The 27,426-nt window shown below is 43.4% G+C and overlaps 2 protein-coding genes across 5 annotated transcripts in view; both read right to left on the reverse strand.

Annotated features, from left to right (window-relative positions):
* Positions 1-1,814: 1,814 nt before the first annotated feature.
* LOC142566098 (uncharacterized) lies at positions 1,815-10,057 on the reverse strand. The gene is made up of 3 exons (XM_075676868.1): positions 9,681-10,057; positions 8,584-9,246; positions 1,815-3,307 (listed from the first exon to the last, which is right to left on the reverse strand). Exons 1-2 carry the CDS (start codon positions 9,768-9,770, stop codon positions 8,587-8,589), a joined length of 750 nt encoding a protein of 249 aa, XP_075532983.1. The 5' UTR covers positions 9,771-10,057; the 3' UTR covers positions 1,815-3,307; positions 8,584-8,586.
* A 3,372-nt stretch (positions 10,058-13,429) lies between these two features.
* Positions 13,430-27,426, reverse strand: part of trio (trio Rho guanine nucleotide exchange factor) — a 299,147-nt gene continuing 285,150 nt past the window's right edge. For 2 of the 4 annotated variants that reach the window (XM_075677244.1, XM_075677243.1), the window contains exons 54-63: positions 26,830-26,961; positions 26,593-26,745; positions 25,697-25,778; positions 23,582-23,633; positions 22,451-22,599; positions 21,238-21,379; positions 18,912-19,081; positions 14,015-14,234; positions 13,846-13,926; positions 13,430-13,776 (exon numbers count right to left, since the gene is read on the reverse strand). In XM_075677244.1, the coding sequence (XP_075533359.1) occupies positions 13,747-13,776; positions 13,846-13,926; positions 14,015-14,234; positions 18,912-19,081; positions 21,238-21,379; positions 22,451-22,599; positions 23,582-23,633; positions 25,697-25,778; positions 26,593-26,745; positions 26,830-26,961 (1,211 nt within the window). In that variant the 3' untranslated portion in view covers positions 13,430-13,746. Of the gene's footprint in view, positions 13,777-13,845; positions 13,927-14,014; positions 14,235-18,911; positions 19,082-21,237; positions 21,380-22,446; positions 22,600-23,581; positions 23,634-25,696; positions 25,779-26,592; positions 26,746-26,829; positions 26,962-27,426 lie in introns of those variants that run through there. The other 2 variants (XM_075677245.1, XM_075677246.1) reach the window with 2 other exon arrangements.

Consider the following 27,426-nt stretch of genomic DNA (forward strand, 5'->3'; position numbering starts at 1 on the left):
CCATAGAAAGACGCACACAGGAAACATTCAAGACAGGTGTAATAAGTGTTTTGGCTGGTTTTTTCTCTTAACACAAAGCACCAACTAGCTCAACATGTTTTACTAGGCCTGCACTGCCAGCAAAGTTCATTGCCAAACTTTTAAAGCCTGAACTCTTCTCATAACTGCACAGGACTGGCATGTGAAACATCTATTTTCTGTACGTCAGTGTACAGATCTCTTTAATTCTTCCACTTGCGTGGCAGTTGCTGAAACCTTGCAAACAACTGCCCAGTCGGCCAAATTAATAAGCCCTGGTACCTCTATATGAACAGCTGCATTGTATTCTAGCAGTTACAGGGCAATCTTTAATGAACGGCCACCTGCAAGAATTTTCAGAACTAGCATTAGTGTAAAATGTAATCAAGTGTGTCACCCTGTTATTAGCTACCATATACCCAATGTGACTGCATCCATTGACTGACACAGTGATCCCAACCCAGAAAAAGTGTCACAGCACTAGCGGATCCAGAGGCAGGGCACTACCATCCCTCCCCAGCCCTTGTGACATGCTGGGACTTCAGCACTGACAAAATTGAGTGTACAGTTCCAGAGCTGACAAAAGTTTGCTCTGGGAGATTTAGTGGATACTGTATCTGCATGTCCAGAGCTCCAAAGCTCTTGAAGGGTGTGGAGGACTCGCACTCTACACTCCAAGAACAGAGGGTAGGGACAACACAGCACAATTACACAGCAACATCAATAGTGTGCACTGTGACCTGGAATCTTTGACAGAGACCGTACATAAATTAACGTCATGTGACCCAACAGTAACTACAGCAACTCTGTTGAGTTGACAGCCTTCAACTCTTGCTTTTTATTCTGCAAGGAAGACAATGGTGAAGATTGCTAAGATATAAGTATAAATATATAAATTATGGGGCTTTTACGTGCCAAAACCACTTTCTGATAATGAGGCATGCTGTAGTGGAGGACTCTAGAAATTTTGACCACCTGGGGTTCTTTAACGTGCACCTAAATCGAAGTACACAGGTGTTGTCGCATTTTGCCTCCATCGAAATGCGGCCGCCGTGGTCGGGATTCGATCCCACGACCTTGTGCTCAGCAGCCCAACACCATAGCCACTGGGCAACCACGGCGGGCAAGACAAAAGTAGCCTCATGTTTCATATGCATGTTTCATATGCATGTCACACTTCCTAATGCAGAGCTCGCAATATTCAACACAGGCTACAATTCATTTCGTAGAGATGACCACTGATCTTCAAATAAATATAACAAAGGATTAAAGTAATTTAACTCTTTCTCTACCACTAGCAAATGTAGCCATGATGAGGAAAAATTTCTCACAGTGTGAATCAATGATAAGTGTATCCAGCAGCCCAATTCTAGTTGCAGTTTTCGACACTAGATGGAAGCGCTTATCAATGTTAGTGGCATTGTGCATAGCTTATGTTCATATTATGACCTGCTCGAGTGCTGCATTTCTGGAAAAATGCTGAGGAACGCGGTACAGTTTTCAACATTTCCTGCATTAGTGATTATGGAAATGGTCAGACCCGAAAGGCTACCACAACCATGAATAAAAAGCAGTTCACTAGAAAATTATTACCACACTTAAGCACAAGCTGCAAATGCTGTTCTACAAATTTAATGGTTATAACAGCATGAAACTCGTCACATGACTTTTCTTTTTCCTGCATTACATCTACTGCATGTGCCACGAAAATTCCCACAATGTCACAACTGACGCTGTGAGGACTCCCAGAAGTAGAAGCTGTTTTAACAAAGCAAATGCACAACTGAAAGTGACAGTGAAGGAGTAGAGCTGACATCTTTATTAAGACCTCTGTGTTCCACAAACAAAAAACCCTCATCCTCGTGCCTGAAATAAGGCTGCATTAACCCAGCAAACCAGTTAGTACAAATAACTACTTTTCATGAGTGCCTTCCGAAAGTCAAGTTGCCAAAACACTGCACATAATTTTCAAAATAAAGATAGTCATCTTTCAAATAAAACCATAACAGTTGGCACAAGGATGTAATTTGAGCTTACCAGTCATGTTTCCAAAAATAAAAGTGAGATCTGATGATGAGCAACTACAAAAGAAAAAGAATATATGCAGCAGTGTGCTCAGGTACCTTTAGTTTCTTTTTTTTTTTTTCCATGACACATCATGACATTTGAAAATTAGTGACAAGTTGTGGTGACATTTTGCCACCTCCAAATGTACATCAAACCAATGAATGCCCAAGTAAAAAGTGATGATGTCACATTTTGTACGAATGAAATTGAAATCCATCAGAACTCTCTGTATTGCATATAACAAAAAAAAAATTATGCAGTGATAAGATGACTGGCGTCAGGTCTCAAAAGATGAAATGGTTTGTACAAGAGCATATTTCCTCACCCAGAAGGACTACTCTCTGAGAGAGTCCCACCTCTCTGCATGTAAGACAGCTGCAATGGCATGCACTACACTTGTGTGAAATGCATTACAATTGCATATACATCACGAGCCTTGCACAGGTACAATTTCATAACAGCTATTTACAGTGTACACTTCCTAAAGATTCCAAGGGGGTTAGAACAATAAGGGCGGACTTAGGGGAACTAGCCTTAGTTTTGTGAGCCTTAAATAAGAAGCTACACAATACAAACTTTACAAGCCAATTAACGTGCGCAAGGCAATCAGATTGCCATAAAGATTCCCTTAAAAATTTCAGCGCTTGTCACAAAACATCTGTACAATATCAAACTAAATGAAAAGCCCCACAAAAGTTTAACGGAGAACATGAAAGATGCTGCAGCTTCATAAATAACCTGACAATGCCTGTGCCTCAGACTGTATGTACTTCAAGCACATAAAATAAACGGTGTCGGTACCAGCTGTGGACAATAAAAACCACAGGCAGTAATATCATTGTCTCATATATGTTGCACAAAAATTGATTTTTTAACTACATGCAAATCTCTACTAGTCAACAGCAAACAAATACCACAGTGAACTAAAGGTGAGCGAAATACTGCCCAAGTACTTTCTAGAATGGCATTCACTGCCCGTACAAAAGCCTGTTAACATTTCAACATTACAAATGCTGTGTGTGCCATGTGTGTGATAAAACAAGTGGTGAAACAGACGCTGCGAATCTGATGAGCAAACCATGAAATTTTTAAGTACATTGTTAATGCAGTACCTGTGGCACAAATATGATTAAATGTTCTTGTATGAATAATGAGAGCAAAATGGAATAACCAATTACGCACATAGCCAGGAGGGGTGGTAGCGGTGCTTTAGCAAGATGCACTGGAAGGTAAACAAGAACAACCACGTGAGATTATCAAAACAAAATAAGCGAGTCAAAATCTGAAATAAGCATGACCACCTAGTTGTTAATCCATCCTTCCCCAATATTCTAGCTTTCACACAGAGGTTTATGTGACTAAGAGCCAATCTTTTTTTTTTTTTTTCAACTACAAGCAATACCCAAGAAGTGCTTACACAAATACAAGCTCGGCAGAAGCATTAAATGAACAAGGGTTGACTGCTTACTTGGGATTGTTAACATGCAGCTCAAGCATGGAAATAAAGGCCACACTGTTAGGCTGCGTTCACACTTGGTCTCGAAGCAGGCAGAAGCGAAAAAAACTTCACAAAATTTGCCCGCCTAGGTGGAGAAACGGGCGGATAACCAGGCAGCGAAAAAATCGGTCTCGGACCGATTTCTTCGCCCAGGCGAAGCGTAAAGACGTTCCGCTTTACCAGAAGCTGCAATCGCATGTAAACATCCGGTCGTAAAATTTAACATTTCCCGTTGCTCATTGTGTATTTTTAGGAAAAGCAACTAGGTAAAGCTATCGAAAATATGTCTTGTTTATCTTCCATGGTAGACGAAAGTTAAAAACGACACGCGCAGTTGCGCAAAATGGTAGCTTTTAGTAACTGATGGGTCAATGAATGAACGTATGTCTTGAAATAGTGTGATGAACAGTGCCACCACGCGGACGAACGTACGCAAACTGGAGAGATGTGGGCGAAAGCGGAAGTGGTTTCCGCTGCAGTGGCGAAACAAATGTGAACGTTTTGTAGATGCACGAACAGGATTATCCGGCCGCTTTGCCTTTTCCGTCCGCTTGCGGTTTCCCAAGTGTGAACGTAGCCTTAGACTAAGAAACAGAACACGCAAACAAATAAAAAAGCAGCACACCATGCAAAATTAAAGGTTTGTGGCCCAATGGTGGCACTATGCAGTGGTAAGGAGAGACCGGTATTCACATAAAATGCCATCAAGCCTATAGTGCCCTTTTATTGTATTTGCATGTAACATGGTGGTGCATATTTCTTAGTTTAATGCTTACATTGTTCACAACTTACTCTTTTTTCGTATGTGTTTGACACACACGATGAATGCATACTTGGCTGTGCAAGCAGAAATTTGGTACAGCTGTGTGTAAACCCTTGTGTAAAATACTGCACATGGCCAATCATTACATAAAGTTCATTCATAAAGCTTCCTTCAAATTGCAGACTTCTGCAGAACTGATTTCCAATATTCAGTGCGGCAACGTTTCGAGTTATCGATTAACTCTGCTTTGCCCTACAATAGGCTAGCATCCTGGTTAGCTCAGATTTTACAGCGACTGCCCTGGAAAGACGGTGGTGCCGGCTTCAAAGCTTTCTTTCTGAGAAACCTGTAGGGCTTCCTTTGTAGCTTCGTGCCACTTTCAGGTGGGTGACAATGCTTTCCATTCATAGAAGTTCCTCCACCTTACAAGCTTCCACAGAACTGGTTTGGCCTAAAGCTCATTGCCACACAGGACATTAGGAAATACCAACTTAGAAGAATTTGTGTTGATCTGGAAGGATCTGTAATTACACTCAACATATTCCCTTTAGAGGAGTACCGACACAAAAAAATTTTGTATATTCCCCTTTTCTTGCTTCACTAGATGCCACCCAATTCCTAAAGGGTCACTAAAGAGAAACGTTAAGTCCGTCTATACCATTAGGTATTCTTTAAAAAGACTATTTTCATTAATTTTACAGTTCTAAGTAAACGCTTAGAAAAGAAAACTAAGCTTAATGTTCCTTTTTTTTTTTTTACACTGAAACCACAGCACCAGTATGACAGTGACTTCATGAATTTCAAAGTATTTTCTCACATTGGGGCATTTGTGGTTCAGTAAAAGTTCTCAAAACTTGCTAAGCTCTGTTTTTGGCTCCCTTCGAATACAATGTAGTCCATCTTTACCAATAAGAAATTAACTAGGCCCAAGCAGACACTGTCAAAATCCATATCATCACAGTGAGCTGGTGCGTGAACTTGAAGGCAGCATCGCCACCTGTCTTTTCTTTTTGCATCTCTTCTGGCTTACCAAGTCTCCTCTCACAGTAAGAGTGGTACTTTTGGTGTTGTAGAAGGTCTATTTACTAATCCAGCTATAATTGTTTTCTCTTTAGTGTCTCTTTAATCACGGTATGATGTCTCAATTCCTCAAACAAGTAAAAAAAATGGATTTTCCCTTCTTTTAATGCAGCAAATTCGAAATGTGCGCCAAATGGAGCATGGCTTCTTGGCGTAGGGTGTACTTATAAGGGTTACTCTACAAGCCACAAAAATTGGAAGTAGTACTTATGTGGTATCATAAACTGCTGATGCACATGTCAGTCAACCTGTTACAGTGGTCACAAGCCACAGAAGCCTCATACTGCGATTATGGATTAGCTAGTACAGCAAGAAAAGTAAAAAAAAAATTTTGTGCTAGTACTTCTTAAGCCACATAACTGCACCAATCTGTTCATATTGAATAATTCTACACATGAAAGCAATGGAGCCCAGCACATCACCCGAAACCTGCAAATACTTGAGCAATGAGCGGCAAGTTGGGCTAGTTGGTGGAAGTTCATCTTGTGTAATCGCGCCCTGTCCACTTCTACTTCTGTTGACCGTGTGTTTATAGTGCAGTAAACCCCGTATTACAAGTTGAGCTATGATATCACTTATGATTGCATTCTTTGAAACTGTACTGTGGGCTCAGCTCAGTAGTGCTTCTCATTTATAGTGAACACTGACAAAATAGGAGCACCAAGTGTACGTAACACTTCTGACTAACCTCCCGTCTTAATAGTTCACACTTAAATTTTGCTGAGTGGTGGCATTTCATGGTGATTATATTTTAATACCCCGTTTGAGAGCATTATTTGCCCGTTTCATACAGAATAAACAAGTTTGTGTCATTAGGGCGATGACAAATGAGAAGTGTGGAATTTGCAGGAATCAAACAGACTGTCATCATAATGGCAAAACAATTCACACACCTTGGTTTGCTCATAGACTATGGCATTGGTCAAATAATAACAGACAGCATCACCATTCCATTCCTGCAAACTAGACACTTTAATGCTTGGCATTTATTCTAAATGAAACAGGCACGTGATGCACCGTAATGTGGTATTTAAATGCATCCGCTGTGAAATGTTACCTTTGCATGAAATTTGAGTGCTAACGAGCCAGCATATCCAGAACAGACATGGCACACCTATTTATTGAATGTTTTGTAAATCGTGCATTCTAAATATAGTCATCTGTCATTCTCCATATCCTCCACTCCCAGAGCTCACGTCCCTATCCCTATCCCCCAACCCTGGGTGGCTGACTGTGGCCACCACCCCTCAGGACCAAGAGCATTTGGCAGCATACATCAGATCCACTGTAGGCTAAGAGGGGAGACCTGGCCTGAGGCCTCCTGCTCATCAACCACCGCAAAGCAACAATAAAGTTTTATTTCTTTCTCACGTGCTGACCAATGACTGAATGAGTTTCTACCAATTGCAAAAACAAGCATTCTCCAATTCTCCTCAATCTGACCTAAGTAGCTACTGATCAGCATAACATGCTGACCGATTTTTGTTGCATTGCTTACCTATTTTTTTCACTGCGTTATCAGTGTATTTTAACATTTTTCTTTGTATACATGCACAAAATGCCTTCCTAAATAACTAGGGAAACTAACACTCTCCAACAAATAAAAATTATATGCAATACATATCAACAGCATATCACACCTTACCATGAACCAAACGCTACAACAGGCCTTTGGCCGTAAACTTGAAATATAGTTTATAAAAAGTCAAGCTGCTAAAGGAACACTTGCAAATCTAAACAAAAGAAACCCACGTTTGTGAAATGTAAAGGGTTCAAGCAAATAGCACATTCAAGAACTGTTACGTTTCAGGAATACGATTAAAGATCATGTGTTATCAGTTTATATGTAGGGTCCTTCGTTTTGGTATTCGAGGGGCAAAATTGTATGTTATTTTTAAAGAGGAAAATTTAGAAGAAATCAGGACTTTTTGTCTGACAGCCCAAGATTCAGGGGTTTTTTTGCAAACTTTCACAAACAATTAACACAGGCAATGGCCCCCTTTTGGACACAAACATTTCATTTGAACACTAATGACAAAGGGAGCTGTTTGCAAGTTATGTTACCTAATTATTTATACAAGCTCTCACTGGCAGGCCTTACTTACACTGCAATGCACCAGTTGCATCCACATACTAAATGCGGATACAAAACGGGCAATAAGCTTTCGTTCAGCAAAACCAGCATGCTCTGAACATATTACATATGCTAGTTTTTGCTTGAGTGTTCAATGAAAAGGAGGCATATGATAATCATAGACAAATAATATTAATACAATATATCTTGACCACTTGCTCACACACGTTGAGCAGTGTTCACTGGTTTTGTAATGAGGTCATTTATTCCTACCTATTAAGAAACGGTGAAGCTTCAGGGAGAAATCAGGTTTAATACGATTTTCATTTAACATGTTCAGGGTGCAAAAATCTGGAATTATTGGGTTTTACCCAAAAACAAAGGACACTATCTATATGAATCAAAGTAGCTAACCAGGAACAGTTCATATAGAGATTGAGAATAACAACCAGCCAATCAACAATGGGCCAATCCCGCAATGGGATTCAGCTTAATGCCAGTGTATGTAACAGAAGGTTCATGCCACGCAGTAAACAATTCAATATTGACTGTACAAGACGCAGTGCTGTATTTCTTTGCTTCTCATACAATGTGTCTCAAGTGGCTAAGGTAGTCGACAATCGTAACAAAGTGTGATGATGCATTTACTTTGCAATGCATTTACTCTATGAGCAAATCCAAGGTTGCGGAGGCATGCTCTTTCAGTAGCGACTCATTACAGGCACATTGTCCATTCAGGTGGCAACCGAGTACGAACCAATGAAAGTTCAAACCAATTAGTTGCAAACGGCAATTGCTCACTTGAGTTAAGTGTTCAGTGATTAGCAGTTGTGCGGGGACTGACTGAGGCTACTGCCACTGGTGAGTGGTCACTGAAAAGCAAACCTCCATATTTTGTACAATAGTTTTTGTACTAGTACTAACAGTAGAGCACGGCAGCATCTTGCATTTATTATTTTGACAGCACCCTCGGCAGTACTCTACCTTAGAAAATTTTGAAAAGACACAGTGCAATGTACGGATGATGCCCTTACCAATCTGACCTTTACGTCTGCCCAAAAACCATGGGTAACCATTACTCACCTGTCAGTAACGGCGTCTCTTCGTGAGATAGTCACCTCGATCTTCAAGCCTTCTGTGTCTCGGCTCCTCATATCTTCTGTCGTATCCATTTTGTCCGCGGTACTTGCTGTGCATGTCTGTGTCATTTTTGTCACTGCGAAATTCTCTAAATCTTGTGTAGAGGCCAGGTGGCCGACCTTGGCGATCTTGCCGATCGTAGCGATCTTGACCATAGTAGCGATCGTATTGTTTGGACTCGTTGGCAGGCGGGTAGGCTTGAGCGCATCGGCTGTACTCGCGGTGAAATGGGACACATTCAGGCCCGAATGAACGATCAGAAGCAAATGACATTGGCCCGTCCATAGGCATCAGAACTCTCGGTGGTCTTTGGGGCTGAAGTGTGCAAGATGAGCTCCCCATGCCGACAGGATGGTTAAACGTGTTTGCACTCGCTCTGACGGAATCCATGTAGTCGTAGTAAGTTTTCATCATGTTCACGTATGTGTCATCGACAGCTGCATGTGGCCTCCGCTCCAATCTAATCCGCCGGCCGTAGAGCGAAATGCCATCCATGAGCGCTAGGGTGTATCCGACTGATTCCGGATGAACAAATGTGACGAAAGCGAAGTTCTTGGTCCGTCCATTGTTATCCTTTGGAATTTTTACGTCTTCCACGGGCCCTGCCTAACAAGCACAAAAAGAAGTACAATGAGCATGTGCAATTATATATTAACGCACATCAGTGTAACGCCGTGGCTCACGCCTACTCGTTTTTGCACGTTTTCGCAGAAGGACATTTATTTAACTCAAAGCGGATCATTAGAAATGCTTTCAAAAGGTCACAGAGATCAGCATACGAAAAGCCTGGCACGAACGAAGATACCTCTCCAGGAGAGCAGGCACGGTCTCTACTACGGCTTCTACTGCTCCTCCGGAAGAATCAGCGATGTTACATTGAAGGTCGAGCGCCGTAAGGCGCGAGAAAGGTATTATCCGCCATGGCTGACTCAGCACAAGCACCGCAGGCGCGACAAGGTTTGTTCGGCGTACACCCAGCAACTAAAGAAGCGCCCCGCGAACTCTACAACACCAGTCAGAACCTTGCCCAGTGTACATACCTGAACAAACAGCTCACGCAGAAGCTCTTCTGTTACCTTGGGTTCGAGACCGCCGCACCAGAGAGTTCGATCTCGCCTACTTTCATCCATAGAAGCAAGTAGCGAAATGAACCAACCAAAGGACTACGTTAGCGCTACGAGCTCGCGCCCAGCACAGGACGCTCCGAACGTCGTAATCGACAGCTACTCAAGTCGACGTAGGACAATTAGTTCTTGCCGTGGCCCATCCAGATCGAAGTCACAAATAGTCAAGCACTGTCCATACTTGTTCATGCATTAATCGAGTAAAAGAATTGCATTAAAATGGTACGAACATGGGAAAAACTGGCCGCAGTTGAATGACTTTAGTTTAAACGCGTACGGAAGCAGAGAAAAACAGCGGAAGTTTCCGTCCTTTGTTTAACTTGTGAATTTATCTGTAATGTTAAAAACATTTACAAAGATAACTTTATTTTCTAAGTAATGTATATTATATATATTCGTTTATTATTTGTTAACTTTCAAAAATTATCTTATGATATGTAGATTGGGAAAAGCCAACAGTATTCAGTCAAGCCATGTCAAAGGCCAAGCTACTGGCTCAACTAGCCAAGCGCAGATGGCGCCAATTTCAAGACCGTTCAAACCACTGAGCGATGCCACAAGTGACACAGTGGACAAACTATGTATGTTATATATGTCTCATTGATTGTGCAGCACTCAAATAATTAAAAAATGAAACACAGGGTACTTTGGCGCCACAATATATGTGAGGTGGTGCGTGGAATCTGGAAAGGAGTCATGGTGTCAGCGCTGACGTTCGCAAGCGCCATTCTGTCCCTAAAATCGGATATACTGTCGGGGTTGGAAGTTAACCAAATATCGGTGGGCCGGTTGGCTTTAGGAGCCCATGGCAAAATCACAAATGAGGTAGTGCAAGGGGAAATGGGTTGTGCCTTGTTTGAAGACAGAGAAGCGCAGAGCAAAATTAGTTTTGAAGAAAGACTCAGGAACATGGATCAAAATAAATGGGCGCCTAAAGTGCAGTAGTATCTGTACCTAAAAAGCGAAGACACAGAATAGAGGAAGAAGTCAAGAAAGTTGGCAACCAAGTACAGGGTAATTGAAAGTGTAGATAGACAACCACGAGTAATCAGAAGAAAGTGAGAGAAACAGGGACAGCGAATTGGATGCAAAGAACGGAAAGGACCATGGAGATTTACAAGAATGAGAATTAATTAGAAGGGAAATTTTGTATGTTAACACGAAGGGAAGTGCCTTGCTATATGAGGCTCGAGTTGTTTGCCTAAGGACGAAAATATACCGGAGCAAATATTCGCAGTTAAATGAGGCACGTGTATGCTGCAGCAAAATTCCGGAGACCCCTCAGCACATCCTAATGTAATGCGAAGGGATCCACCCAGCGAGACCACTACGTAACGTGCAACTTCCAGAAGCGCTTGGATTTAAAGTAGACGGAAGTATCAACCGGTCAGCCGTCGAGATAAGCAAGAGACGCTTAGAGTATTGGTAGGAAAGAAGCTGGGAAGAGACTGATACGACCAGATGCATAACAGGCATAGACAGCGGTACAAGGTAGGAAGAGAAAATTAGAGATGTATACAATAATGCTAGAAGCAAAATCCTTGACAGAATACCTCAGTAACTCAAGCAGGCTAGGTGATGTTTTGTCCCCGCCAATTTTCAAAGGAGATGACAATAATAATAATAATAATAATAATAATAATAATAATAATAATAATAATAATAATAATAATAATAATAATAATAATAATAATAATAATAATAATAATAATAATAATATTATTAATAATAATCTGGCCGGGCCTCCTCGGACCACCCTTGACTTTAAGCACTGATGATGCATAAGAAGAATTTCTTAGAGTATCATATTGACACCAAGCGACCGCCTTAAGAACAGTTTCGCAGAATCGCCAAGAGTGGTCTATCGTCGCTCCCGGAACGTACGCGAGATGGTAACCTCGTCTAAGACTATATAAAGCCTCTGCTCCTGCCGGTTACCATAACCGCGTTGTAAAGTTTGTGCGCGTATGACGCATCAAAGACTGCCATAAGCATGGCATACAATTTTTCTGTCTAAATCAATAACGATTTTACTTGTGACAGGACTAACGTTATCTAGGCTACTTACTTGAGTGTTCAGTGTGTCATATGCAGTAGTGCATCGGTCAGACTGTAACATCCTATCATCATCATCATCATCATCATCATGAACGTAGCATCCTTTCGCATCCTGTTTAACAACCACAAGTGACACCTAGCAGCTTGACATCTTCCGTTGTCTAAACCCGTTCGACACTGCCGGGTCAAACATTTGACAATATTAAAGCAACAATCATACAATCAGGTTTCAAATCACACCATGATCGAGAAGTACGGGGATCTTTCCTAATTGATTAATTCAGCATTGTACGGACTGGTATTAACGAGAGCGCAGGGAAAGTATCACATGTCCTTGTCTATGATGATGATTGATATGATGATTGTGTCTTGCTTATGGCATTGTTTGTTTTACAGCAGCGTGTTATTGCACTTACTCTAACAAATTCTGGTCATGGAGCATTTGCTATCTCGTTGCTATTACTTCATTTGCAAGCATCGCTAAATGTGTGGCGAATGTGGTAGTTTGCCCTGTGACTTCAGTTTTTTTTCATGTGTGCGGTCCAGGCACACTTAGATTTACGCGTACATCTTTCACACTATTATTATCTTTCCTCGCATTTGCACCACCTTGTATTCTTCATATGGCCCGCGTGTGGGTGCCCATAAAAGCGGCTGCACTTTTACACCGAAGTTGTTTATGGCTAAACTTCAGTGCATTTTTGCTCTGCGTCAACAAAAACTATCATCACCAACAATGGTTCATAACCCCTAAGCAAACAAGGAATGCAATGGCTCATCCTTCTCGTACTGCAGAGGATATACATACATACATACATACATACATACATACATACATACATACATACATACATACATACATATATATATATATATATATATATATATATATATATATATATATATATATATATATATATATATATATATATATATATATATAGTAAACAGCTTCGCTGGTCATCCACCTTCAAAGAGTGGAATGGCTCACGATTTCTGTATCTCGATTTACTCTGACGAAAGCCGATGCCACTGCCGAAATGTTAGCAAGTAAATATGCTTTTTTTTCTTTTGCTTTTTTCGTAAGTGTGCTCCTTTCTGCCGCAGGCGCCACGAGCACGTGATCTTTTTAGGTGAAGTCAACTGGTCAATAAACCCACACATGCTACTTGACCGCTGTTGCACATACGCCACCAAGGTTTGTGAGTGGTGGCGCTGACTAACACTCCCAGGGTTGGTTCTAGTAGTAAAACATAAATACCCAAGAAAGTGTATGGGAAAACGGCGCCGCTGTAGATCAATTGATAGAGCATCGCATGCGTAATGCGAAGACGTGGGATCGTTCCCCACCTAAGGCAAGTTGTTTTTTCATCCACTTTCATTTCCATTAATTTATTATTTCTTTAATTCAATTCGTAAGTACACGTAATTTCCTCATTGGTGTCATTTTTTGTTGGCTTACTATGATATATATATATATGCAACTTTTTAAAACTACGTTAAGAGGCATGGGAGTTCGAGACATGTAATTTCGACAACAGTTATGAATATTTAACGTTGTGGAGACCAGTTTCCAAACGTTGGGGAGTGTGGCTCAATCCCATAAATAAGAAAGATGAAAATGATTTATTACACATGCACAGTTTGAGACATGAAAGCTGATAGGTTGCAATAAACTGCACCAACTAGCCATGTTATCGGGCACAAGGTCATGGAATTGCAACTCAAGCCATAGTATGTTGCGTTGAAAGTTTCTTTACATTCTTCAAGTACAGTCTTTATTTTACACAATATAAATGGAATTGGCCATCTCCCAGTCTTTTTGACTGTGTCTCTCCACTTGGCCATCTTAAAAATTAAAAATCTTCTGCGGCAGGTGCCCATATATACACTAGTCGATGACTGTCCTTGAATCCAACTTTTGTCACGATGGTGCCAGTCCAGTTGTCAGCCCCTATCAAAAAACAAAAAAAAAATTGCGTATTCATGCATTTGTCTTCATATATAGGCCTTTCGTACTCACTTTATAGCCTACCAGTTCATCTCTTCGCTTCACAAAGTCTCTCAGAGCAGAAGAGCTTAAGTTCTGAGTTCTTGGTGCCTCCTACACAATATAACAGTAAAGGAAGGAATGCAAATGTCCATGAAGTTCAGGAAGATATGTGAAAGAAACTGTGCTCTGGGTCACTTGCCTTTATCCAGCAATGTGCAAGAGCTTTACTGGCAGAGAGACGCTTCTGTGGGTTCGCAGCCAGCAGCTTGGATATAAGATCAAGTGAATGTTCAGAGACGGAAGCTGAAGTAGGGATGGCATACGCTGCAGCTTCAATGTTCGCACATGTTTCATTCTCAGTGACACCCAGGAAAGGCGAGAGGCCAACCAAAAACACGTATAGTAGGACGCCTGCGCTCCTGTAAAAGGCGCAGCGGTTAATGGTTACCAGAATAATAACTCGGCTAAGTTCAGCCAAAACACACACACATATATATATATACACTTTCCGGAGAATACATAATGCACTTGGAATCCCTTTAGGATGCATTTTCTGTCAATTGCACCAAATCAGTAAGCCCTACGAATTCAAGCACAATGCTTTTCAAGCAGATCTGCAGAGTTCTGACACTCCGACTGCGCTCAGCAGTACGTCAGTATCTAGCCGCCTGCTGGTGATGACGAAGCAACGATTTTCGTTCAGCCAACAAATCACGCTGCTCAGCACGAGTTTTCGTGAAGCAAGCAAGCAAGCAAAGATGAGCTAGAAATAAAGAAAGTCAGCAAGGGAACAAACGCACGAGCGACCGCGAGAGCAAACAGAAAAGGAATGAAAAGTACTGAAGTAACTGATGCACTCGAGTGCATCACTTCTGGGCACCCTTCACAAGCACGGAGCCGGTAATACAATGCTTATGATCGAAGGCTCTGCAGCAATTCCTTTTGAGCTGCTATTTTGAAGCGGCACAAACGAACACGCACGAGAACGAACAGAGAAATCGCTGTGTTTGATTAGACCCGCCATTCCCAAATATAACGTAGTACCAAATAAATGAAGCTTCAGCAAGCAGCTCCCTGCTAATTTATGTTGGTGCTTTAATATGCCGGGTGTTTCAGCAAGCGCTTTTATATTTTTCAAAAATTACGTGTATGTATGCAGGGTGTTTCTACGGCATCTTAAACAATATTTAAGAATAGCCGCTTTGAAACAAAAGGGCGGCTCCTTCGGAGGCATGCCTCCAGTGGTGGCGACCACGGGGTGTGGTACAGGGTAGCTCGTCGCTGATCAACAGACATCCATTAAGTAACTTTTAAACTTTGAGTTTCAGCCGGCTCATTACAGTTTTTTGGTAAATTGAAGCGGGCTTTCCGTACAAGCCATATGAACTTTTGGATCTGGAAAAATGCGATTACCCGCAGAACTGCGGCCAGTCGAGTTTCGGCCATCAGAGCGCGCGAAAGGTAAACTTGGAGGCTACAGCCAGCGCAAAGCCGCGGCCCTTGAGGCGACGCTCTGCTTACGCCACCCATGGCAGCGAGCAGCCAGCGCGGTGCAACAGCCGCAGCGCGAAGGAAGCCTCCAAAGGGAACGTCCTTTTATTTGAAAACGGCTATTTTTGAATAGTACCTAAAGTATTCGCGGAAACACGCGGTATATACACATGTATACAGACTGTCCTAGGCAAAAAAATAAAAAAATAAAAAAATAAAAAAATAAAAAAAAACAGGAAGGCTTTTTGCGAACGGCGCTCTACGGACGTCGGTTCGTGCTAGTCATGAGTATTTTTCATTGTGTACAAATAATTATGTAATTAGGCTAATTAGCTAACACTTATTAAGCTACTTAATCGATAAGTTGTCAATGCAAAAGTTGAAGAGGATGCCGAGAAATTACCTAAAGCAACCTGTCTTCTGCTGTCTTTTGTTCTAACGCAGCCGCCATGATTGCTTAGTGGCTATGGTGTTGGGCTACTGGGCACGAGATCGCGGGATCGAATCCTGACCACGGCGGCCGCATTTCAATGTGGGCGAAATGCGAATACACCCGTGTACTTCTGCATGACCAACAAACACAGACACACACGACCTCAAACCGCAATGCCGGCACGCCTGGGGACAAGCGCGTACAAAACGAGCAAAGAAACGTCTCCTTCGTAGTACCTGGGCAAAGTCAGGCATTCAATGAGCAAAAGCCCCCAGATTTTCTCTCTCCCCTCTTGCACTCGCACCTGCGCACAAACGGCTGGCGATTCCTGAAATGAGACACTCGTCGCAAGACCTATAGGTTGTTGCAAACACTGTTGTCGCCCTATTCTCAATATCCTCCGCAACATTGCATTGACAACGTATCGGTTAAATGAATTCATATTTAGCTAATTATTCTAATCAGATAATTAACTGTTCACAATTTAAAAAAATACTCGTGCATAGCATGAACAACGTTCATCAACATGTGTCCCGTGCGCGTAAGGCCCTCCGTTATTTTTTTTTTTTAATTCTTGTTGATATTTAGTTGGGACAGCAGGTATATCATCAGAATGGGGAGGGCGGGGGTTGATGGAGGACGGGTTATATAATGCAGTAAATCCTCTAAGAAAGCAGTAAGCTATGTGCTGGTTTGTATAATTGTATAACGTAGTACAATACTCGAAAACACGGTGCCATAAGATCAGTCAAAATAATTTCTGCTTTGCAACACGAAAAATTCATAAAGCACGGCCGGATGATTTGTCGGCATTCACAATCGTTTGCGCTTGAACTAAACTGACACCAATGTTTGATCTTGCACCAATTAATATTTGTTAAAAATTAAAATTACTTTGTGTGGCTTTACGTGTCACAACCACAATTTGATTATGAGGCACGCCGTAGTGAGTGACTCCGGATTAATTTTGACCACCTGGGCTTCTTTAAGGTGCAACCAATGCACGGTACACGGGAATTGTCGCATTTCACCCGCATAGAAATGCGGCCGCCGGGGCCGTGATTCGACCCCGCGACCCACAGCTTGTTTCCGTTCGAGAATAAGTTTCGCGCGATCTAGTGCATGCAAGCTAGTATTTGTACAAAAGCGTTACTTAGGCACACCTACGTTCCAAGTTCTTGTGCGCAGCAAGAACAAATCTATCGCGACTGAGCCTACCCGCGAGCGATCAGGCAGAAAATAAACAATCAATCAGATAGTGACCGCACGAAGAAACTTCACCGCGTCAGAAACATGACAAGCCCCTGCTTCAAAGTGTTTGCCAAATTATGAACGAAGAGCAAAACACATCGATCCTGATTTAATTCATAAGCGTAATTAGGTTTGGACAGTTTCGAATACATCTCTAGCCCCGCTTCTAGTACAAGCACCGTATACGCTGCGCGTGCCGTTTGCACAAGACGTAATGAGCTCCGAAAACGCACACATGTCCTCTGAAGCTGGGACCCAAGCATCGTGTCGTCCACCCAGTCACCATCTACGATGCACGCTGAAACAAAACTTTTCTGAGCCGCACCGGCGTCATGTACATCCAGTGTAAATACGGAGGCAACGGAGGCAAGCAGTGGACGCGTGACCACGTAATGAAACATGGCGGCGCCCACGGGATCGTCGCGAAAAGGGTCGATCGACTTCCGTGTCCTGAAGGCATCCACAGGCGAGAAGTCCGGAAAAGGGAGGGGCATCGGAAGGGGCGGTGCACCGAAAACGTTACGAAGGGGCTCGGTGCCCCCTACCCTGCAAAACTTGTCCTATTCTAGAGAGCGAAATGAACCCATGTGAAGAACGATAGGTTATACAACAATGAGGCCTATATAACTAAGTACAGATTAATTGGCTAAATTTTCGAATTCACTTATTAGCTATTTTTTTCCCAGATACATACACGCATACATACGTTTTTTTTTCTTCTTTAATTTGCACCAGCAGGATTTTTAAAAATCACCAGTGGCTTGTAGCACAATTCTCCTCCTTGAGCTAGATTGTTCTGGCTGATATTATTTCAGCGAAAACTGAAAATGAATACTTGGCTAATTAGCGAAGATGTCCTAATTAACCTTTAAACTAATTACATTACGACACATATTGCAATTTATGAATTGTAGCTGATGACTTCGGATAACATGTCCATTTGGAGTGAATTCTGAGGATGACACCACTTTCGAGGTATACGTTCCCAAAGTTTGCCACGAATTGCAGTGGTGTTCCAATAACTTTTGTTCTACAGTATATAAAAAGCAGTTTTATTAAAAACCTAAGTGGAACAACAGTGCATTATTTCTACCGCAGTTTTGACATCGCTTATCTCAAAACTAGTGTTAGTTACAAAATTCGTCCCATTTGAACGTGCCTTGTGAAATCACTGGCCTCAATTTGCGTATTGCAATATGTGCCCTAAAGTAATTAATCTTAAAAATTGATTGGGGCATTTTTGTTAATTATACAATTTCGCATCATTATTTTTAGTCTCGGTATTCTGCTCCTATTCGGACAAGCCAGATTATTAAGTAGGTTTGTGCTATGTACCACTGGCGATATAAGAAAAATTCTGTTAACATTAAAACAAAACACCCGTATGATGACCGGCCAAAGTATGCGACTTTGAGGCAAGTAAGCATAATGATAGCTGCGAAGGATGACACGAAAAATACCTGAACTAAACCTTAAAGCTGTCACTGTCAAACCTTCGTGTGAGACATCTAGGTGAGCGCACCAGGTGGTCAGGACTAATAACCAGTTTTCAACAACAGCTTTTTTTAATCGCAGGTGAAGTACGAGCTCGCTGTGGTATGCAATGGAACAAACCAGCAAACCAGCACCTTTAAGGGTGTGAAAATGTTTAGTGTACGCAACGAAAACTGAAAAAAGAAAGCAAAAAGAAACAAGCCTGAAAAAATTCCAAACTTTGGTACAATTAAAGTATAATTTCGTGTTTTTGCAGCGCTCTCATATACGTTCTAGTCGTTCTTCTTTCTTTTTTTGTCCGCGTGTGAATTTCTACGGTGACAGCTACCACGAATAAATATGCAGACTGGCGAATTTCAGAGAGCACGAAACCTGGAAGGACGCTAAGAACACGTTCATTCCCAATTCCAATGAGTAAGAATCTCACCAGAGGTCGGCGCGGGTGCTGAGAGGGTAGTTTTTGAGCACCTCGGGCGCCGTGAACTCTGCCGTGCCGATTACGGACATTTTGCACTCGGCTCCGAACACTCTACGAGCGTTACCGAAGTCAATCAGCTTCAACCTGTCGCTGCATTCTTCCACGAGCATATTCTCTGGCTGTAAAGGAGAGAAAACAGACCGGTAAACGGGACTCGCATAAACTTACAGGCATCTCCAGCTGACGCTATATGTATACAAGGCCGAATTTGTTCCCCCTCTCCTGCACTTAAATCCTGTGTGAATTTTGCAGCGCAGCAAGCTCCGGAGCTAGTTTAGCTCGCCGTCTACATCATCAGCATCATCATCAGCTTGGTCACGCCCACTGCAGGGCAAAGGCCTCTCCCATACTTCTCCAAACACCCCGGTCATGTACTAATTGTGGCCATGTTGTCCCTGCAAACTTCTTAATCTCATCCGCCCACCTAACTTTCTGCCGCCCCCTGCTACGTTTCCCTTCCCTTGGAATCCAGTCCGTAACCCTTAATGACCATCGCTTATCTTCCCTCCTTCTTACATGTCCTGCCCATGCCCATTTCTTTTTCTTGATTTCAACTAAGATGTCATTAACTCGCGTTTGTTCCCTCACCCAATCTGCTCTTTTCTTATCCCTTAACGTTACACCTATCATTCTTCTTTCCATAGCTCGTTGCGTCGTCCTCAATTTGAGTAGAACCCTTTTCGTAAGCCTCCAGGTTTCTGCCCCGTAGGTGAGTACTGGTAAGACACAGCTATTATACACTTTTCTCTTGAGGGATAATGGCAACCTGCTGTTCATGATCTGAGAATGCCTGCCAAACGCACCCCAGCCCATTCTTATTCTTCTGATTATTTCAGTCTCATGATCCGGATCCGCGGTCACTACCTGCCCTAAGTAGATGTATCCCCTTACCACTTCCAGTGCCTCGCTACCTATCATAAAGTGCTGTTCTCTTCCGAGACTGTTAAACATTACTTTAGTTTTCTAAAGATTAATTTTTAGACCCACCCTTCTGCTTTGCCTCTCCAGGTCAGTGAGCATGCATTGCAGTTGGTCCCCTGAGTTACTGAGCAATGCAATATCATCAGCGAATCGCAAGTTACTAAGGTATTCTCCATTAACTATTATCCCCAATTCTTCCCAAGCCAGGTCTCTGAATACCTCCTGTGTACCACCGTCTACACCTTTCTGTAAATAAACGAATGAATAAAGCATTTTATTTTGCATATGACGGCTCTAACTGGGGAAAGAAAGATGGGTTTAGGGAACGGGAAAAGGGCGACACTGGGGACCCGGTGGCGAAAATCTCCTCGTGTGTGATGGAGAACACCCCAGTCTCTCGGTCGTATCCCATATAGGATAGTACAGTATAGCATCGCAGGAGCGTCAGCGCCACCTACGTGGCTTTATTGCTTCCGGATGTGGTCAAATCTTCGTATAGGAGTTCACAGGTAGGCCCTCCGGAGCATACCTGCGCCGCTGCATGAAGACTGGGTAAAACACGTTCTCCACTTTTTTCTTTTTTTTTTTGTAAAAAAAAAATCTTTCATAGCTCTCTTATACGCCAGCGTTCCTTTTGTTTAGGTCGGGAGAGGAGGTGCGAAAATGCGTGAAACAGAAAGCCTCCGGGTTAATTTCGACCGTCTGGATTTCTTTGATGTGCACCAATTAAGGACAGCCCACGAGCGCTTTTGCGTTCCGCACCCGTTAGAATGCGACTGTCGCAAACAGAAATTGAAGCTGCGACCTCGTCCTCAGCAGAAGAATGCCACAGCATTTTGCACAATTAGGAATCCTTTCCACCCTGCGCGCTTTGTGCAATACATTTCGGACAAGTGGCGTGGCTTGCTAAGGCAGAGTTGAATGTGACAGGGTGGTGAAGTTCCACGGTTCCGGCAGGTTACTGGCAATATAAGGTACACAATGTTAATTTCCAACGGAGGAGCGTGTATATATAGACCAAAGTGTAGCTTACGTCGATAAGGAAAAGCTTCAATGACTTGTGTTGTAGAATTTTGACACTTCCTTCACTTAGTCCATTGACAACTACTCGGATGTTTTGTGGCCTTTTTCTGTTGCTTCCATGAAATGAAACGTCGCGTGGAATGAGCTCAGCTCGGAGCAATTAAAGGCGAAATGCGTAAGGATTCAGAACAGACACGTATGACCAGTGGTACGCTGCTCATCACATACTCCTCGAAAACTAAAATTCCGCGATTATTTATTGCCCCCGATAATTAGCTAAAAGTTAATGCACAGAGAGAATGGAGCAAATATGCACTTTGTTTTCACTAACCTTTACATCAAGGTGCGCAATGCCACAGAGGTGAATGTAATCAAGAGCGCTGAGCAACTGAGCCAAGTAATGCGACGCCGTGTGCTCGCTGTAGAAGCTCCACTGCACGCAGACGTGATCGAAGAGCCGGAGCCCTTCGATGCTGCAAAAGACCAATACAAACCTTAACGCTTGTAATTCGCGATCTCGGCGACAAAGAAAAACAAATCAGTAGACACGCATGTCTTCGCACGTCAGCAAAGTCAAGTAAAACCGGCACGTCGTACTGAAAGTTTGTGCACTAGAACTTTGCTTACAGCCATCTCCCGTGAACGCTGAAACGATTATCCACACATGTTTTTGAACCTGCATGGCATGATTTGTCACGCCCCGCTAACGTTGCCTAGCATCTCAGGTCCTATGCTTGCCCCTTCAATACCGGCGGGTCTTGGATTTATTGTTCGAATACTTACAAAGGTATTCAGAGAATACTTCTCTGAAAGCTATAAGGAAAGTTCACTTTATGATATAGAAAAACCTGTATTCCCCATTGCCTCACCTGTAAATATTATGATCAGTGCAGGCCATGTATTTCATATTAATTTTTAATCTCCATTTCTTCTTTTTCACGGAGTAGCATCGCAAAAATATATGCCTTCTAATAAATAGCCTTCTCTCGTTCTCTCTTTGAAGTGCATAAAAAAACTACAGGGTTTTTTTAAGTCCCGCTATTCTCGTTTTCACTGTTGTAGAACAAAGCCGCACGAAACGCGCCAAGGAGACGATCGACATTCTTTCCGCATCATAGGCGGACAGTTACCGCGGTAACGCCAACTCTATCCTTTTAACCACAACCATCCAACTTTATCAGCTTTGTGCATATGCATATATATATATTTCTGATAATGAGTACCCCTTTATCACAATATCCAAAGGTACGTGCCACTAAGTGAATGAATCAAGGTCGGTTTGCTTGCGTCTAATAATAATAATAAGAAGAAGAAGAAGACTTCTACGACGAATGGTATGTTTTTTATAGCACTCCCAAACGTTTTTCTTTTTCTTTTTTTAATGATGCACTTGCGGAATGAATCCTAATTTTGAACTGCGAAGCTTCAGAATAACTCTACGCTCGTGCAATGCGAATGTCAGCAGGGAGTACAGACCTTTTGCGTTACTTGCGAGAGAAAGCTCTCGTGCACTGCCAAAAATACAAGCGCCAAAGCTTACGCACAATGGGAACACTAGGATGTGGCTGCTCGGCGTGCGGTAGCATTCGAGCAGCTCAACAATGCCGTCGTGCTGGAGGCTAGCCAACATACGGCACTCGTGCTCCACTGTGGCACGTGACTGCTGCTGGAAACCGATAACCTTGGCTGCTACCTGCGGACAGAGGAAGGCAACCAAGTGCAGGTCACGCAAACAAGACAACGAATTAGCGCTCTTGCAGCTTTTGTTTCTCCACTGATGGGTTTTCTATAGGTTTATGAGCAACTGCCAACTTGAAGATAAGCTGCGGGCAACATAAACATCACCGTGTTCCGCAGCAGTTACACAATGTTAACGCATTCCAGCGACGCCTAACAGGTCTGTGCGGATGTTTTACTTCGAGAAGTATAGGCTCAGCATCGCTCAGGTTTTCGCACGTTAGCAGGGGGAAAAGCGACGCGTCGCAGGAATGCGGAGGCCGCGCGCCTGCAGCAAAGGCGCGAGGCCAAAAGCTCTTTAGTGATGGGGACGATAGTTACAATGGATTGGAAGACGAAGAGTATTGTGCCGTCACCCCCCCCCCCCACGTTACTATTATACATTTAAAAAAAACATCGACTTATTACAGGCTTATCATTTTGCCTATGTGAAGTTTAAATACTTTCTATATAATATATAGCAATTCTGCTTCGTTTGGTCTATTCGTAGTCCACAGACTTCCGAGCGGGTGGTTTGCAGAAAGTCCGCAGACATTACCGGACAGAAAGTGTAAGGTCATAAGTGGACTGTGCACAATCTAAACAAAACAAAAAATTCAGACACAACTCGCACGCGACAATCTATGTAAGAGAACTTTTAAACAAGCGGCGCGTCGATATGCCGTTTCAACAGAATATATAAGAGTGGAGTTTGTCCAAAGTTCTCTAGTTTTCGAGCTCCTTTTCTCCATGCATATCGGCTGCTGCAGGATCACCAGCTGAATCGGAATGTGAGACTAATATGGACAACACGAGAGAAAAGGGAGGGTTTTCACACCAGACAAGTTACAAACTGACACCCATGCACACTATACAAACTGTCTCCTAAGCTGCCAGCTTGCGAAACAACGTGCTAAAAGATGCTTTTCTAAAAGTAATAAAAAGAGGAAAGTGCTTACCCTTTCACCTGTTACGTTGTTGATGCACTTCTTCACGACGGAAAATCGTCCCCTGAAAGAGCACGTAACAAACTGTAAGCTAATAACTCAACGAATAATGGGGGTCCGTCAGCAAACGCGAGAAATAACGTGCCGACTGACATATAGACTGACAGCATACAAGGCCGAGAAACAGTGCTTATTAAAGAAAACAAAAATTCTGGTATCTTACGTGCCAAAACCATGCACGATCTCAGTATGAGGCACGCCGTAGTGGCGGACTCCGGATTAATTTTGACCACCTGGGTTTCTTGCACCCAACACTCCAAAAAATATTTACACCCTTAAGGGTCTTTTCTTGTCGCACTGTAACACCCTTACGGTTAGGGCCTTAAAAAAATTATAGAGGACAACAGCGGAGCTCTGACGAGACGTGCGATGACAAAAGACGCAGTTGAAAACTGTGTAATCATTCTGACAGCCTTGGGCGCACAGAAATATCCGACAAGAGAATACACACACACGACCAATCCAGATCATTTGGGCACCAGCACACTCCTCCCTACCCGGCAACGATGCCGCCCACACCGCCGCTCGAGGACTCGCCAACCGAGCACCCGGACGGCTCACGCTAGGGTCAGGGGGGCATCGCATGGTCAGTTACCAGGAAATAACTCAGCACTACAGGTTAGCCAGGGCAGTGTACCCGCCAGCACACAAATCGCTTAACAAGCGACAAGAAGTAGCTTGGAGACGACTTCAGACGAACACCTACCCCAACCCCGAAGCCAATCACTACTACTACCCGGACCAATACCCTAATACATGTAAGCATTGTAAGCAAAAAGCGGATCTATTCCATATTATGTGGTCGTGCCCAGCCGGAAATCACACAAATCACGAAATAAGTAGTACTGAGCAGTGGGAGACCGTGTTGCTCAGCTCCGACCCTGACCTGCAGGCCAAGGTCATCGAGAGAGCTGAAGAAGCCGCCCGGGCCCAGGGGCTCGTGGCTGCTTAACAACAAGGTCATCCGTCAATACCTTGTTTTCAAATAAAGTCTTTACTCACTCACTCACTCACAGGGAGAGATAGGAAACTCTCCTGTCGGATATTTATATGCGCCCAAGGCAGCCAGAATGATTACATAGTTTTCAACTACGTCTTTTGTCATCGCACGTCTCGTCAGAGCTCCGCTGTCGTCCTCTAAAAATTTTTGTAAGGCCCTAAAGGTAAGGGTGTCACAGTGCGACAAGAAAATACCCTTAAGGGCGTAAAAATTTATACAGTGAACGCACGGTACACAAGCGTTTCTTGCATTTTGGCCCCCATCGAAACGCGGCCGCATTGCCAAACCGCGACCTCGTGCTTAGCAGTGCAACGCCATAGTCACTAATCCATTGTATATATCCGCGGTGGATCTATACATCCACCGCGGTGGATGTATACAATGCTTATCATATCAAGGTGGATGATTGATGCAAAGAAAGGGCAAGGCGAGGTGATGCCAATTGATCCTGAAATCCGCTCATTTCAACTTCGGGAATCTTACACTGCACCACGCGCGTCACCTGCTGAACGAGCTTCGACTGTACATTCGACCGGGTACAACAAACTGTTTCTAGCGTTCACTGGCTCAACCTCCTAAACATTAATTGAGGCGACTCTAATGAGCGTATTGTGGAGACGCTACGAGCTTGGCGGACTGATACCTTGTTCACTATAAAGAAAGAACAGTGCGGAAACATAATAGAGAGACTAAAAGTGAGCAAGCATTCAGCGTCAGTGTCGTGTGCTGTCTTAGTGCTTTAGTCAGTTTGTAAAAAAAGAACTGCAGAAGGATGTTGCGCACTGATTATCTTCCGCAGCGACAGAAGTAACTATACACGCCGGCATCGACTACTTCACGAACTGTAATCCGTAATTTACGCCTTTAATTAAGGATAATCGACCAAAAATACAGGCGTAACTGACGCGTGCGCGAACAGTCTGTGATCCCTTTTAGATCATTATTTTAAGTTGGTTGCCCCAGAAAACTCCCGACCTCCTTCGCCTAGCAAATAAAGAAAAGGCTTCCGCTGAAGAGATCTGACAAAACATTACCACATAGTACTCAGAACTAAAATAAAAACTTGCCTTCCACACTCCCTCACTTCGACGTATCCGGAAAAGTTCTTTTTCCATTCGACCACACCTGACTGGGATTTCGCTGTGTCACCTGCGTCGATATACACGAGCGTCAATTTTATCGAACTGTTTACTGCACACGCGAACGGGCACCAAGCGTACCGTTCATACAAGGAGTATAGGCAAATGGTTGCTTGCACAGCGCTACCGATCGTGCGTATTTGGCTAAAATCCATAAATTTTATTTTTCAACGTTTTAAGTGCGATAGCGTTTATGCCCATGTATCTTGATGTCTTTCCTTCTGCCACGTTTAAGCATGCAAACAGGACAAATGGGGTCAAGGAAGATACAGAGGAATTGATCAACAATGACCGAACAAGAGAAGCCTCAGCACGGAGCCAACGTTTCGACAAGGGGACTCTACTTCCTCGGAAATAGCTGCTTCATTCGGCAAGTTCGGCACAGATCCGCACCGTGGATGCTTCCGGAGCTTTGCGCATCCACGGAGATGGCAAAGTCGTGCGCGATCACGTACAAGTAAGGGGATAATCTACTACGTGGCGTTCGGGACAAAAGGCAGATTGACCTAAATCGTTGCGTTACGAGTTGACTCCGCGGCACAACGGCGATGCCGCAAAAGCGTGCGTGTTGCGCCAGCGCCGATAAAAACGACAAGGTCTACAGTGTTTAGGAGCTGAGTGTATCGGCAGTCGAGGGGAGAACAATGTACTCGTTTCGCGCTGAGCGTTCCCGCGACATCTTCAGACAGGCATAACGGCAACATATACGGTGTTTCAAGGGGTTGATGTTCTAATAAGGAACCGCCCAAGTATTTAGTGCGCCGTAAACACTTGCTTTCTTTTTTTCAATACGCTTTTTGTATGGTGAAAACAAGCGCATGCACCTGTGACCGTAATTGCGTCAGAAAGTGGGCCCGGGTTGCTCGTTCCAAGCTCCGAATGGCTGACGACGCGGAACGTGTAACAGCCTGGATCGCAGTCGATCACCTGCGTACAGAAGGTGGTCGCTGGTCCGGCGGGCTCCCAAGAATTCAAACCTGAGTGAAAGAGCAGCTAAGTTCATTTCACAGCGACCAACACAAAAGAGAGAGGGCCCCGTCCAGAGCGGAGAGACGTCATACCTTTGATAGTTTTTTCAACCACGTATCCAGTCATTGGGCAGTCGTCTGTTGCTTGAGCTGGTTCCCATTTTAATTGCAGCTTGGTCCCCTGGGCGTTTAACAACTCCGGTCGCCCTGGTTCGTTCGGCTTGCCTGGAAGAAAGTCGTTCGCCTTGCTGAAGGGAGAGTTTTTTTGACCACGTGACGATTTGCGGGTGCAATATGTAGAGCGAAGACCAACTGTCTCTCTCTTTTCCTTCATAATTAAAAGCCAACTTGGATAACAAGGAAGAGGCAGGCATGTGTTGTTCCATCTCCCTATTCTTCCTCTGTCAAAGGCGAGAACAGCTAGCAAATCAGCGAAGGTGCCATTTGTAGCGGTGGCGTAACACGGCTTAACAAATAATTGAGCAAATCAGAGACACCCAAGGAATCCGCGGAGACTTACCGTCTGACGGGGCCTCGGCTGACTCACCCACATGCGCAGCGGATAAGAATTTTACGAGTGCGAGACCTGCCTGCCGGCAACTGCTTTTCTTTTTTTGTCTTACCATGGCAAGAAATCGTTGCTTAGTATACTTCTGGACGAGTCGACATTTAAAAAAGAATTTAAGAAAA

The sequence above is a fragment of the Dermacentor variabilis genome, unplaced genomic scaffold, assembly GCF_050947875.1.
Source record: "Dermacentor variabilis isolate Ectoservices unplaced genomic scaffold, ASM5094787v1 scaffold_12, whole genome shotgun sequence".
Classification (NCBI taxonomy): Eukaryota; Metazoa; Arthropoda; class Arachnida; order Ixodida; family Ixodidae; genus Dermacentor; species Dermacentor variabilis.

Bases quoted from the DNA above. Each gene is read 5' to 3' on its own strand.
- LOC142566098 (XM_075676868.1), bottom strand. From the start codon at position 9,770: ATGGATGAAAGTAGGCGAGATCGAACTCTCTGGTGCGGCGGTCTCGAA. The intron at 9,247-9,680 runs GTATGTACACTG...TGTGCTTGTTAG, and splicing joins TGCGTGAGCTGTTTGTTCAG to GCAGGGCCCGTGGAAGACGT.